The sequence below is a fragment of the Triticum aestivum genome, chromosome 5A (genome assembly GCF_018294505.1).
Source record: "Triticum aestivum cultivar Chinese Spring chromosome 5A, IWGSC CS RefSeq v2.1, whole genome shotgun sequence".
NCBI lineage: Eukaryota > Viridiplantae > Streptophyta > Magnoliopsida > Poales > Poaceae > Triticum > Triticum aestivum.
Window position 1 is genome coordinate 493,166,845 of NC_057806.1, and position 14,895 is coordinate 493,181,739.

General features: G+C 46.6%; 1 protein-coding gene and 1 long non-coding RNA gene across 2 annotated transcripts; both read right to left on the reverse strand.

The window, feature by feature from the left end:
- Nucleotides 1–6,584: 6,584 nt before the first annotated feature.
- Nucleotides 6,585–9,986, reverse strand: LOC123104295 (oleoyl-acyl carrier protein thioesterase 1, chloroplastic). The gene is made up of 7 exons (XM_044526118.1): nt 9,507–9,986; nt 8,635–8,768; nt 8,431–8,544; nt 7,760–7,855; nt 7,472–7,559; nt 7,316–7,384; nt 6,585–7,073 (listed from the first exon to the last, which is right to left on the reverse strand). Exons 1-7 carry the CDS (start codon nt 9,828–9,830, stop codon nt 6,822–6,824), a joined length of 1,077 nt encoding a protein of 358 aa, XP_044382053.1. The 5' UTR covers nt 9,831–9,986; the 3' UTR covers nt 6,585–6,821.
- Nucleotides 9,987–10,918: 932 nt separating this feature from the next.
- Nucleotides 10,919–11,576, reverse strand: LOC123104296 (uncharacterized). The gene is made up of 2 exons (XR_006450243.1): nt 11,325–11,576; nt 10,919–11,222 (listed from the first exon to the last, which is right to left on the reverse strand). It is a non-coding gene; the product is annotated as an uncharacterized lncRNA (long non-coding RNA).
- Nucleotides 11,577–14,895: the final 3,319 nt, after the last annotated feature.

The following is a 14,895-nucleotide window of genomic DNA, read 5'->3' on the forward strand; positions in this document are numbered from 1 at the left end:
GTATTAATCATCTGAAAAAATAATCAACCTAATCGCACTCTCCAGTAAAAAATGGTAGCAAATCTCATGAGCGCTAAAGTTTCTGTTTTTTACAGCAAGATCGCGAAGACTTCCCCCAAGTCTTCCCAAAGGTTCTACTTGGCACAAACACTAATTAAAAGCATAAAACCACATCTAAACAGAATCTAGATGAATTATTTATTACTAAACAGGAACAAAAAAACAATAAACAAAAATAAAATTCGGTTGCCTCCCAACAAGCGCTATCGTTTAACGCCCCTAGCTAGGCATAAAAACATGAATAGATCTAGGTATTGTCATCTTTAGTATGCAATTCTTCGATAGAACACTTATAACCCTTAGGAGTTTCCTTCTTTTTATTAATGATCAAACTCCTAAGCAAGAAATCAAGAAATTCATTTGTAGCAAAAGGTTCCTTAATGATAGCGAAAAAGTTGGGGTGAACACTTATTGCTTTGAGAGCCGCATTTTGCTTACTAGAAGATTCACCTTTATTTTTAGGCACATACATAAACTTGGCAACTCTAGTAGTAGGAGGATTTGGAGTATTTTTCACAGAAGAAAAGGCAGACCCTAAGTTGGTAATAATATCCTCAAGTTTATCAATTCTTGTGGAATCTTGATCTATCTTTTCGTTAACTATGGGTTCTTTTTCTTTAAAAAAATTCAGAGTAACTCCTACCTTAGATCCATATTGGGTAATCTGGTTGTGGATCCTTTTATCCAAATTCTCAATCAACTCTACAGTGGCAAGTTTATTTTCAATAATTTCAAGCCTTTGCATCACATGTTCCAAAGTTAAAATAGTTCCATTAACCAAGAGAGGTGGTGGCCCAAACAAAGTATGGCTACACAAGAAATTCCCTCCGGTAATGGTATCAAAAATATATCTATTCCAAGGGGTGATGCCTACATAAAAATTGTGAAGAAGAACGGAAGTGGATTGCTTCCTAGTGGATCTATTCTGAGCATTGCAAATTCTATACCAAGCATCTTTTAAATTTTCTCCCTCCCTTTGTTTAAAATTAAGAACTTCATGATCGGGAGTACTAACGATGATAGAAGGGCTAGCCAATGATCTAACACACGGATACACAAGAAGCAAGCAAAAAGAGACGAACGGAAAAGAGGGCGAATAAAACGGCAAGGGTGAAGTGGGGGAGAGGAAAATGAGAGGCAAATGGCAAATAACGTAATGCGAGGGATAAGAGTTTGTGATGGGTACTTGGTATGTCTTGACTTGTGCGTAGATCTCCCCAGCAATAGCGCCAGAAATGGATTGTTGACGGGAGGTCAAATCTTGACTTGACTTGGTGCAACCTCCCCGGCAACGGCGCCATAAATCCTTCTTGCTACCTCTTGAGCATGCGTTGGTTTTCCCTTGAAGAGGAAAGGGTGATGCAGCAAAGTAGCGTAAGTATTTCCCTCGGTTTTTTAGAACCAAGGTATCAATCCAGTAGGAGGTAACACGCAAGTCCCTAGTACCTGCACAAACAAACAAGAACCTCGCAACCAATGCGGTAAAGGGGTTGTCAATCCCTTCAAGGTCATTTACGAAAGTGAGATCTGATAGAGATAATAAGATAAATATTTTTGGTATTTTTATTGTATAGATTGGAAAATAAAGATTGCAAAATAAATAACAATAGAAATAGCAAGTAAATAGTAAAATAGTATGATCGAAGATAGACCCGGGGGCCATAGGTTTCACTAGTGGCTTCTCTCAAGATAGCAAATTCTATGGTGGGTGAACAAATTACTATCGAGCAATTGATAGAAAAGCGCATAGTTATGAGAATATCTAGGCATGATCATGTAAATAGGCATCACGTCCGTGACAAGTAGACCGAAACGATTCTGCACCTACTACTATTACTCCACACATCGACCACTATCCAGCATGCATCTAGAGTATTAAGTTCATAAGAACAGAGTAACGCATTAGGCAAGATGACATGATGTAGAGGGATAAACTCAAGCAATATGATATAAACCCCATCTTTTTATCCTCGATGGCAACAATACAATACGTGCCTTGCTGCCCCTGCTGTCACTGGGAAAGGACACCGCAAGATTGAACCCAAAGCTAAGCACTTCTCCCATTGCAAGAAAGATCAATCTAGTAGGCCAAACCAAACTGATAATTCGAAGAGACTTGTAAAGATATTAAATCATGCATAAAAGAATTCAGAGAAGAATCAAATATTGTTCATAGATAATCTTGATCATAAACCCACAATTCATAGGATCTCGACAAACACACCGCAAAAAGAATTACATCGAATAGATCTCCAAGAGAATCAAGGAGAACTTTGTATTGAGATCCAAAGAGAAAGAAGAAGCCATCTAGCTAATAAGTATGGACCCGAAGGTCTGTGGTAAACTACTCACACATCATCGAAGAGGCTATGGTGTTGATGTAGAAGCCCTCCATGATCGATTTCCCCTTCGGCGGAGCGCCGGAAAAGTCCCCAAGATGGGATCTCACGGGTACAGAAGGTTGTGGCGGTGGAAATAGGGTTTCGTGGTGCTCCTGGATGTTTTCAGGGTATATGGGTATATATATAGGAGGAAGAAGTAGATCGGTGGAGCTGCGAGGGGCCCACGAGGGTGGGGGCACGCCCTCCTGCCTCGTGGCCTCCTCGCTTCTTTCTTGACGTCCACTCCAAGTCTCCTGGATTGTGTTTGTTTCAAAAATAACTCTCCCGAAGGTTTCATTCTGTTTGGATTCCGTTTGATATTCCTTTTCTGCGAAACACTGAAATAGGCAAAAAAACAGCAATTTGCACTGGGCCTTCGGTTAAGGTTAGTCCCAAAAATAATATAAAAAGTTATATTAAAGCCCATTAAACATCCAAAACAGATATATAATAGCATGGGCCAATAAAAAATTATAGATACGTTGGAGACATATCAATTGTCGCTTCCCTTCCACCCCATTTTTGGGCTGAGGCTGTTTCTGCATCTACCTACCTCATCAACATTCAGCCATCGACTGCTCTGCAGGGTGGTATTCCTATGAAGTGTCTCATTGGTCGTTCTCCTAACTACTCCGCCCTTCACATGTTTGGATGTGTGTGCTATGTCCTTCTTGCTCCACGAGAAAGCACCAAACTGACTGCTCAGTCAGTTGAATGTGTTTTCCATGGCTACAGTGATGAGCACAAGGGCTATCGCTGTTGGGACCCTGTTGGTCGTCGCTTGCGCATTTCGCGTGATATGACCTTTGATGAGTCTCGCTCCTACTACCCACGTCCTTCTTCCTCGAGCTTCTCTGTGGATGATATTTCTTTTCTTCTCCTTCCCGATACACCTTGCTATGTGCCTCATGTTTCACCTCTCCCTCCTGCACCTCTCATTCATTCTCATTCACCACCAACACCATCTTCCCCATCCTCCTCTTCCACCTCTCCACCATCATCTCCAGTTTGTGGCCCTCTCTCCCCGTTTACTCTTCACTATACTTGTCGCCCTCGTGCTGAGGATGTTTCCTCTGACGCGCCTTCCATCTCTGGTGCACCTCTGTTCCCGCCTCCCCTGATTCATAACCTCCGTGCTCGGCATCGCCCCCCCCCCCCGCCTGATCGCTATTCTCCTGATCGGTACAGTCTCTCTGTTATTGTTGAGCCCACTTCTATCAGACTGCCATGACTCAGCCTGAATGGCAGCTTGCGATGGCCGAAGAGCTTGCTGCCCTTGAGCGCTCTGGCACATGGGATCTGGTTTCTCACCCTTCCGGAGTTCGTCCCGTCACCTGCAAGTGGGTCTACAAGATTAAGACTCGCTCTGATGGTTCTCTTGAGAGGTACAAAGCTCGTCTTGTGGCTCGTGGTTTTCAGCAGGAGCAGGGAAACGATTATGATGAGACATTCGCTCATGTGGCCCACATGACCACTGTCCGCACTCTCCTTGTTGTGGCTTTTGTTCGTCATTGGTCTATCTCTCAACTTGATGTCCAGAACACCTTTCTCAATGGCAAGTTGCGTGCTTAGGTTTATATGCAGCCACCACCGGGGTACTATGCTCCTGATGGTATGGTATGTAGACTTCGCCGCTCCCTCTATGGCCTTAAACAGGCTCCTTGCACATGGTTTGAGTGCTTTGCCTCTGTGGTGACTGCCACTAGTTTCTTGCCCAGTGATCATGATTCCGCATTGTTTGTTCACAAGTCTCCTTGTGGTCAGACTCTTCTCCTTCTCTATGTTGATGACATAATCATCATTGGTGACGACTCTAACTACATTGCCTTTGTTAAGGCTCGCTTTCGCGGCTAGTTCCTCATGACTGATCTTGGTCCACTTCGCTATTTTCTTAGGATTGAGATCTCCTCGACCTCTTATGGCTTCTGCATACCCCAAGAAAAATATATTCAGGATCTTTTGTGACTCCTATGGAGCTCAACGTTCAGCTTCGTGCCTCTGATGGTGACCCTCTTCCTAATCCCACTCGCTATCATTACTTGTTGGCAGCCTTATCTATCTTGCTGTTACGCGTCCTGACATCTCCTATCCTGTCCACATTTTGAGTCAGTTTGTTTCAGCCCCCACCTCTGTCCACTATAGTCACCTTATCCGTATTCTACGATATCTTCGTGGCACGATCTCTCAGCGCCTTTTCTTTCCCCGCTACAGCTCTCTTGAGCTCCAGCCCTACTCTGATGCTACCTGGGCTAGTGATCCCTCTGATCGACGCTCGCTGTCTGCTTACTGTGTCTTTCTTGGTGGCTCTCTTATTGTCTGGAAGACAAAGAAATAGACTGTTGTTTCTCGCTCGAGTATGGAGGCTGAGTTGCGGGTCATGGCTATGTTGACGGCTGAAGTGATCTGGTTGCGGTGGTTACTTGAGGATTTTCGTGTGTCTGCTACTACCTCGACTCCCTTACTGTCAGACAATACCGGTGCTATCAGTATTGCGCGTGACCCGGTGAAGCATGGGCTCACTAAGCACATCGGTGTGGATGTCCACTTTGTGCGTGCTGCTGTGCAGGATCAGACTCTCGCTCTCCACTATGTGCCCACTGAGTCACAGTTGGCGGACTTCTTCACGAAGGCACAGACTCGAGCGCAGCATGGTTTTCTTCTTTCCAAACTCAGTGTTGTTGATCCACCATGAGTTTGAGGGGGGGGGGGGGGGTTAGATGTGTATAGCCCATTTTCGGTTTATCCCCATTGTATAAGGGGTTTTCTGCATTTTACCACACATGTATATGTAATGGCCTTTGACCCTCCGTAAATACTAGTTGTTGTTTATCCAACAAATGTCATGTCCGGTACGGACTAGGAGCAGTCACCGATACCGACTAGGTATTGTAATAGGCTACGTTAGCTAATATAAATACCCGGGTAGCCCTACGTTGTAATATCAGATCGAAAAGCAATAAACACATAGGACCGACACGGTCCTATTAGCCATCAATCTCAAGTTCTCGTGTGCGTGTCTTGCATAGCCAGACGTCTCGCCGGATTGTTTCTGGTGTGCCTGGTTAGCTACGGCTGCTGCGTACGTGCGCGTCTCCGCGGAAAGTACTCGTCGGAGTTAGTAAGTACGGGACCAAGGCCAACACTATTAACAATGCCAAGAGGCCAAAGTTACAGATTCAACGGTCTCCCATGAATAAGAAGAGAAAACCAATGATAAAAGCATACTGTAAATTTTTAGAAATGCTGAATAAATTGTGGCATGCACATTTTAAAACATGCTAGTTTGTGTTCTTCGCAAAGAAAAGAAAAAAGAACAAGAGTTACTTAGTGCCTAGAGTCGCAACTTCTTTTGTGCAGTTAATTTGTCCATTTTCCACAGGCCTCACGAATACATTTGTTTGCATCAAGCTTAAAATCTGCACATGATACTTTAGTCATGTGTATGTATGATCTCCTGGGACTTGAAAAAACAGAAGAAGAAAAATACAGCCAGGCGCCCAAGCTCACCTAGTAGTTTCCGGCTACACGGCGCCAGAGACAGAGGCCCAAAGAAAGGCTGATTGCTCCAGCAAACGGCTGTAAGCTGCTCCACCGACCCTAAAACGAACCACGGGCTGGAAGTGTCCTGCTTTTTTCTTTCTTTCTTTCTTTCTTTAAAACGGATGTGTCCTGCTTCTGGTGTGTGGTCAATTGGAGACGCTTCAGCATAGCAACTTATCTTCGATGTGTTTTGGTGCTGCAAAACACCACTGAGTGACCCAGTAGCTGTGATTATGGGGTTCCTTGATGGAACTGAAGTTACCCTGAAGGCATGTGATTGCTGAAAATGTCTTGCCCATTTCTCACGAATTTGTTGGCAGTAGCACACTCTGCTACTGTTTTTTTGCTTCAAACTTTTTTGCCAGTCTCTATGTTTTGAACCTACCTTACGACTTTGCTAGTTCCATGGAGGATCTGAGACGATGAATAATAACATGGCAAAAACATATGGACCGACCAAGTGGCACATTTTGACACCAACCTCGGTGTTATCCCAGAGAGAAACGAACAGAACACACCAGCATTTGGCAATGACCATAAGATCAACCCTTGATGCAATGATATACTTGTGGCGAACTTGCAATCAAGAATTGGACCAGCATGTCAATGGACCTCTTGTAGTCTTGTATACATACATATATTGCATAGTCCAAAACGGATGAACACCAGCTGAGGTCCAACATTTGCCACAGGTTGGCATTGACTGTTACACATGTCACAAAGGTAATCACAAAATTCCGGGTACAATTGATCCTCTCCTGATGCGGCGCCGGTCACAAAGAGCAAAACGGTAAAACAAATGGAACAGCACAATACATATGAGCAAATACATATCACTTTCTATCTAGCCAGTTTCCTCCACACGGTGCGACCACGGTTGATCTCGTCCCCAGCCCCAGCAAATCTCAAGCAGTGCAAGAACTGACGCTGCTCTTCTGGGTGCGGCGCTGAAAACAGAGATCCATTAGAATTTATCTCCTCCTCCTCTATATAGGTGAGAGAATCGACTATGTCATCATGCTGGCATTCTCTTCTGTAGTCAAGAGTGATTGTTTGCAACTCGTGGGTATCAATAATATCTTGAGGTATGCTCTGTGGTTTGAGAGGAAAAAGAAAAGAGATATCAGAAACTATCACAAATCAACAAGGATACATTTATACATGATTCCAGCAAGTGATTGTTTACAGAAGGGAGTGTTAAGAAATAACCAAATAAGTGATAGCGAACTACTCGAGATATCTATCTCAATAAAGGAAGTTTGGAAACAGGATAACTCAGGCAAAAGGAGGAACGGTGAACTGATGATTACAAAAAGGGCTGCTGGAAAACTCACTTCGAGGACCCAACCAATGTAAGTGACATTATTGACATGTTGGTTCATGTCCAGATCAGCTCTTCTAGGCTGCAATTCAGAAGTTAAGGCATGTCAGCATTACAGTTGCTCAAGTGCAGGTCATAACAACCATCCATAAAGGGGAGAAAAACTAACCACTAGACCGAGCCTCGAGTGCTGTGCAGGATCTGTTAGAACAGGAATCTTCTTCAGACTACCATTATTTTCCTCAGGGAATGCTAATCTGCACAATGGTAATTTGTTATCTGTGACTGACTAAAATGGGGAAAAAATATTACAGCAATTTTCAAGTTATTCAAGAACATTTATCCATTGAATCACATAAGACCATAAGAGTGTGCAGTGGAGCACATTTGAATTATAAAAGAGGCGATATATCTCAGTTCAAGCCTAAAGAAGAGGAAAATATGAGTACCGATTTACCTTGGACTCTTTGGACAGTGGATAAACACCTCATCCCTGACTTCGTCACTGACTCTTTGAAGTCTGCGTGTATTTTGGTTCATCATGACCCACTTGCTGGAAAAACAAGTGATACGACTTCATTACTTGTGCTGAGCACAGTGAGAGATCTAGCTCTGTACTAAACTATTAAACTTCAGTTATGTAAACATATGTTGAACAGCCAAACAAAGTCCCTAACCGATCCTCCTTCTTAAGCATGGATCATTAGGGCTGCTATTAAGTCAACAAGCAGCAAATAAGTACAGCAGACCACATCAAATAAAGTATACTGCAAGAACAACTGGAAAGTCTGATTACTGTCATAGAAACTTACTTTGCCAGATTTGCATGGAGAAGTACATATTTTCATTATTGACATACTTTAATTTTAGTTGCTGAAACTCTGATGACTGTCTTAGAAACTAACTTTGCTAAATATGCATGGAGAAGAAAAGGTGCAGATAACAAGGTGGAGATGAAGTTAAAAAAGGCAAGACATATAGTTAGTTATAAAACAGGTACAAAACAATTACTTGTCTTTTTTTCTTCTTCTTCCATTACACATAACAGTGGTTCTAACTGTGAACAAGCATGATGAGTATCTCTAACGGAACAAAAAAGCTTAAGCTTCACACTTGAGCAGTATGTACCTGGTAGCTCTACCAATAACTTCACCATTAGCTAAATCCTTAAGGATCCAATCACGCCGAGTACCGATCTTTCCATCAGCTTGGCACCATGTTTCGATCTCAACAACATCACCCCTATACGTAGAAGAATTACCCAAGTCAGGACTAAATCATGCTTCAAGGAGAACGGCGGGAACAAATATTATCTTTCTCTTGCAAATTTACCAAGCAGGGTATTTGTAGATCTCAATGTGCATCCTATTTGTCACCCAAATGAGTCCAAGTTCTCTCATTGTTGTAGTCGTGGCAAAACCGTCGGTGGAGAACCCAACGCTTTGTGCATGATTACACCCTACCTCCTGCAGTTACAAGAAAGCTTATCACAAATAGGCCATAAAAGAAAAAATAATGAGACAGTTATCGACAAGCCCACCATTATGCCATGACAGATGGATCATCCAGGACGTTACATTTCGTAGCGTACTTATAATGAAATGTTACTTGATTTATTTATTGTGAGAACGGAGATTAGTTGATTATATGGCAAAGCAAGCAAATCCACGAGATTCGATAACAGCCCCACTGAAATTCTTGCAGCACGCAGAATTACTTAGACTGAGTCGATCCACAATAGCACTGGTGTTCCCTATCAGATCTTTGAGCACAGGATTTCAAGAGCCCAGGCTTTAGTTAACCATGGACAAAGGAAAAGTCACACTAGTTTTGAGCGTGACGCGCAATTCTGTGGGTGATATCACGGGCGCTAGGATAGCTAAATTGTTCAAGCTCGAGCTCTCAACTTAGGCAAAGGGCACCCAGCACATTTTTGAGCATAATGGCACTAACTAGGAACTCCCCTTGCTAAATTCTAATGGCGGCCCAGCAGCAGGTGCTCTGAATCTGCCATAACTCTGAAGGTACGAAAATTCAGATCCGAACCCCTAGCTAGCTCTTGAGAGCCCCAAGGGGGTTGGCGATGGCATCTCATTTCGCAATCTATAGCAGACAGGCCGGCAGGAATCGAGCTTCCTCCTTCCCGGATCTCCTCGGGGGGCGGAGAGAGAGAGGGGGAGAGAGTTGAGGAGCCGCGCGCGTACCTGGAGGAGGTTGGCGATGGTCTCGACGGTGGCGGTCTTGTTGATGCCGACCTCGTAGCAGCGGACGATGAAGCTCTCCTTGTAGGAGAGGCCGTCCTCGAGGAGGCTCCCCATCCGCAGCCGCTCCGCCAGGCCGGGCCGCTCCGCCCCCTCGCGCCCCTCGGCCGTGGCCACCGCCGCCGCGGCGACCTGCGCCGCCGCCGCCGCCGCCGCCGCCACGGCCCCCCGCGACGGGGCCCGCGCGGCGCAGCGCACCGCCCGGGGCAGGCCGCGGCGGCCGAGCGGGGCTGGGCCGCATTGCGGCGGGATGTGGCAGCGCAGCATGGGGGGGTCGGTCGCGGGGGCGCTCCGAGATTCGGCCGCCGACGGGTGGGGTTTAAATGGAGGTGCGAGGGGTGAGGGTCGGGAACTCGGGATGGCGCGGGGGGGCGGGGGGCGGTAGCGATGCGGTGGGCGGTGGAGATGGGACGGGCGATAGGAACGAGGAAGGAAAGGGAGGCGCGGTGACGATGGGGAAAGAGAGCGAGCCCGAGCCCGAGCCCGAACCCGAGGGAGATGAGATCAATTGCGGTGTCTTCTTTCTCCTGCGGCGTCCCTTCCCTGTTTTTCCTGCCTGCACCGTGACGCGCGGCGCGGTGCGGTGCGGACAATGGTTTGCGTCAATATTATGGCCCTTGTGATGGATGGACGGACGGACGGATCGCGGCGAGCACGTGAGCGAGATCTCGACGAGCTCTTGCGTAGCGCAGGCACGTGCCTCCGCACCTGAGCAATGGCTACACACGCTCGAGGCGAAGGCCAGTCGTCGATCGGTGTTAAGTAGTAGTACTTAGACTAGCCACAATAGACAGTAACATATATAAACCTGAGAATAGTTTGACATCCAAACTAAACCCAGCCCAAACCATATGACTACACCTCCAGCGACCAAACCAAACCAAACCAAAATAATTAAGCTAGCATCCAAACCAAACCAAACCACATGCGTTTTCCACCCAGACCAATCCAAACCATATGCCATTTATGGATTTAACCCATAGTTTCAATCCATGGACAAGGAATATGAGTAGTAACCCAGTTTTACTAGGAAAAGGATAACTTGCCCTTTCAGGACGAGCTAAAAGCACATGTAAAACTTACATTTTATCTGAATCTCTATTTTGTTTAATCTCTCACAAGAAGACCAGTTGCCGATTGCAAAAATACGATGGAGAACAATAATGGAGGCAGTATTTGATTTGGCCTCTGAACAAGAACAAAAATTGACCACTGCAATTTCCTTACTGCCATCTTACTTAAGCCTCTCGTCTTGATTTTATGATTTTATCGATCGTTGGTGCTGCTATTTCTCACTGTTCCTTCAAATGCAGAATCATCGATCATGTAGTTGGAGCTTCAGACCCAACACACGATTAAAGATAAGAGATTCAACAAGATAGTGATATGACAAATTATGGAGCTTTCTTGCTAACAACAAGAGAACAACTGGTACGGACATGAATCGATTAACATCAGCCAGAATGTACTTACTGGGAACATATGCTTGAATGTGACTTAATTATCAGCACCAATCAAACATGGCTACATTAAGCACACATGCAGGAGTACTGTTCATCGGTTTTACATGGATTTAACTCACATCCTACCACGGCTCCATACTTTCAGGACGAGCGGTCACCGGCGACGGCCTCTTGATCGGCGGCGTCTCACCCTCACCTGCAGAGACGGGTGGGGTTCCGAGACAGAGAAAGAGAGGAGAGAGAGAGAGAGAGAGAGAGAGAGGGAGAGAGGGGGAGAGAAGGCTGGTGATGCATTGACCTGCCGAGCTCCAGCCAGTGGCAATGGCAGCGGCAAGTCGGCAACCGGTGCATCGTAGCGGTGACCGGCGGCCAAGCTCCAGCCAGGGAGGGGAAGACGGCGATCCACTGGACCTGGACGGATGGTGTCAGAGGGATGGGAAGGCCGCGACCAAGCTCCAGTCGGCCGGCGGGCGGCGGCGGAAGATCCCGGTTGGCGGCGGAGGGCGGCAGGCAGTGGAGGCGTTCCTAGCTAGGTCAGGCTGCGTTGTCGATTTGGGGTACGTTTGGTTTGTGCCTGTGACGACCACGCCAACCATTGGCTCGCCAAAAAGTTGGCGGAGGAATCGGCCGCCACGAACTCGCCAATAAATTGGACGCAGAATGAACTGGGGAAGTGAACGAGCCTGGGGCAAGCCAATTAATTGGTACTGATCCAAACAGGTGTTGGTGCTCAGGTCAACGCCAATATTTTGGCGTGGCGGACGAGGGCTGCAAACCAAACAGCCCCTTGGTCCTCGATCCGGTTTCAGTCTATGGATCGAAACGGTCTGAGACCAGTTCGGTTCCTGTCCAGACCGGGCCAACCCAGTCCAACAATAGTTAAAGCCCAGACCAAATTAAACTAATTTAGGGATTTAGCCCATTTCATCCAATCCAAAAGCAGTCCAATACGAAAACTGACTGAAACTTTGGTTTCAGTCCAAACCGTTCCCAGCGTTAAACATATATCCCTAGATTATGTTACTATCTTCATAATGGATAGTAACTTAGGTGTGGTAACATGTAAAGATTAATTTATTAGATTATAGACTCATATTGCATTGGGACATGTGATGTTACAGTAACTAGCTAAGTTACTACAACTACCTCTCTCTTCATTAACTCATTGTCACATAAGCAAATTTACTGAGTTGGACTCGATGTTACTGTTGAAGTTACTCCCATTGTGACTAGTCTTAGTAATAGTAATGGACGCAGAGGGTGGGCTCCTCCCGTTGTGCCATTTTGGTTGCCAGTGTCATTTTCAATGTGGGATTTAGTTTTTCATTTTTCAATGTGGGATTTACCCATTGAGTATCAAACTAAAGATTGTCATTGCTTCTTCCTGGTGAAAGTTTTACTACTCCAGTACTACACCGCTCTGGTAACGCCCGCGCACGTACGCCGTCGGCGGCGGCCCCTTGCCCTTACTCTGCTCCCGTTCAAGCCCTCCTCGCCACTCCCGCATCCAGTTCTGTCACGCCGTCGCGCCCCTCCCGCGTGCGAACATCAGGGTCAGGTCAATCCGATCCAAATGTGCCTTTGTTGTCGCACCCGAGGCTATCCTCGTCTTTCGAGATGGTGGCCGACTCGCTCCCACCCTCCCCGTCCACCGACTTGGCTCCCTCGCCTGCCTTTGCCCTTTTGCATAGGCGCCTTGCCTCAAGTCCCTGGTGGTCCGGGAGCCCACTGCCACGATGTGCGCTACTAGCTGTCGCCCTGTTGCTTGGCTCGCTGTTGGCATGCCACTAAGTGCTTGTAGCGTGCGGGCTAGTACGAACGAAGATGTTGCTGCTACTTCGCCCTCCCCTCCGCATCCCCAACTTAATTCGATGGTAGTCTGAGACGACGCTATGGTGACTGGAGGAGGGGATTCGTCAGCTGACGCAAACCATGGAGGACGGGTTGACGTGCAAGGGAGCAGGGGATGCGTGCATGTTGCTAGGGGCAGTGGGTTACGTCATCGAAGTTGCATCCGGTGGTTAGACTGGCTGAGCGTGCCGCCTACCTCAAATGGATGGGCGGACGATGTTTTTGTTGTCTCAGGCGCAAGCATTTCACCATGGACTACTAGGAACCGCCAAGTTATGGCACTCCTACAAGGATTTCCATCTTGCCATACAATGCCCTGGCCCCTTTGTTGAAGCAATCCTCGTCGGTGCCTCCCCCCGGCCGTTGGCTCAGTGTTGGGGTTGGCGGTGACGTGCTAGCCGGCCTTGCTTCTAGGACACATTCGTGCGCCGAGGCTCTCTTGGTGCCGCCCCTTGGAGATCGCTTAGCTCATCCTACGGACTCCTGCATCTACCCCTCACGTTCTCGACCAGGATATCCTTGTTGCTATGCTCTCGGCTAGGCCAGTGGGCATCGATCCCGTGGCACAGTGATCCTATCCTTGATGAAGCATTGGCAGCTTATCCTCAGGTATTGCCTACTGTCAACTGTCTTGTGGTTTGCTGTGCTTGGGGAGATGAGGTGTGGTTGACCAATGTTGTCTCGTTGGTGGGGTGAGGAATGTTAGAGATACGGCAGGCAGATCAACACAACGAAGAACGAAAACAAGCAACGGACACAAGATTTAACGTGGAAAACCCTCCAACATGGAGGGGGAAAACACGGGCACCAGCCAGCAAATCATCACTATATCATGGGAGGTTACAAACACCGGGGATTTACAACTGATAAACTTATTCCATGTGGTGGCTTACAAGAAGTATATATAACACAAGTGACCTAGGTCAATACTTACCCGCTTCGCCCAAGCCTACCGGCGACGGGCCTCGCTCCGCTCACTCATCAGAAATTAGTCTTTCACTTTATACTTGAATTTGGAGCATAACATAACAAGGAATTCGTTGGTCCAATGTGCTCGGAGGCTAAGTTCTGGTCATCCCACCTCAGTGAATGCTCCTCGTCTTTCGATGTGCAGTCCCTTGCACGTCTAATTCTTAGTTTAGAGGAGTCGCTTGGTTTCAACACGGGGTGCATGATGGGGGACTTCGACAAGTCTAGCGTTCTGGTTGAGGTGAGCAGTGTTATTGCGGAGGTGGCGCATGCTAAGGCACTATCATTATCTCCGGAGGATGTTCTCATCAAGGTTACTTGTGCAGTCACACACCCTCTGTTGGGGACCCCAACACGTTTGCATGTGGAGAAGGATGACGGGTTGACGAAGCCGGCGTCTGGAAAAGAAGAACAAGGCGTGCAACATCCATACATCCAAGCATGTGGAGCATAGGTTGTCGGAGACTTTTGATGGGCTGTCAGAGGTTATCAAAGCGAAGCATGGCAATGGGTCGTGTTTGGATCGGGTTGAGCAATATCAAATCCATATCCATATCTATGAAGGTAGTCCCTGCCCATCCATGAAAAAATCTATGGGCAAAAAATTATGACCATGTCCAAACCCAATGGCTCTCAAGACCTATACAAAAAACCGCTCTCACCACAAGTGATCAAGGCATTGAGAACTTTGCCAGCGTTGCGGGGAAGTCAAAGATTGACCTTTTAGGATGATTTTTACACGATAATGTTAGCACATCATGCTTTCAGACCGAGACAGAAGAGTCATTCGACATGGATGGTTAGTCACGATGATTTTCCACCACACCCTTTTTTCCTTACTAGTGGGCTTGTTTGCATATGTGCTAGGACTACTTCCTCATATGCGCTATACTTCCTTCGTTGCAACATACAACAGCACACATCAATGTACATGTCCATCCCGAGTTTAATTAGGTTCTTAGCATAAGTCAGCGGCGACAGAGAACATAAAGGAAAGAGAAAAGCAGCGAAATATTGAACGGTTCCATGCATCACTAGCTACTGTAGAT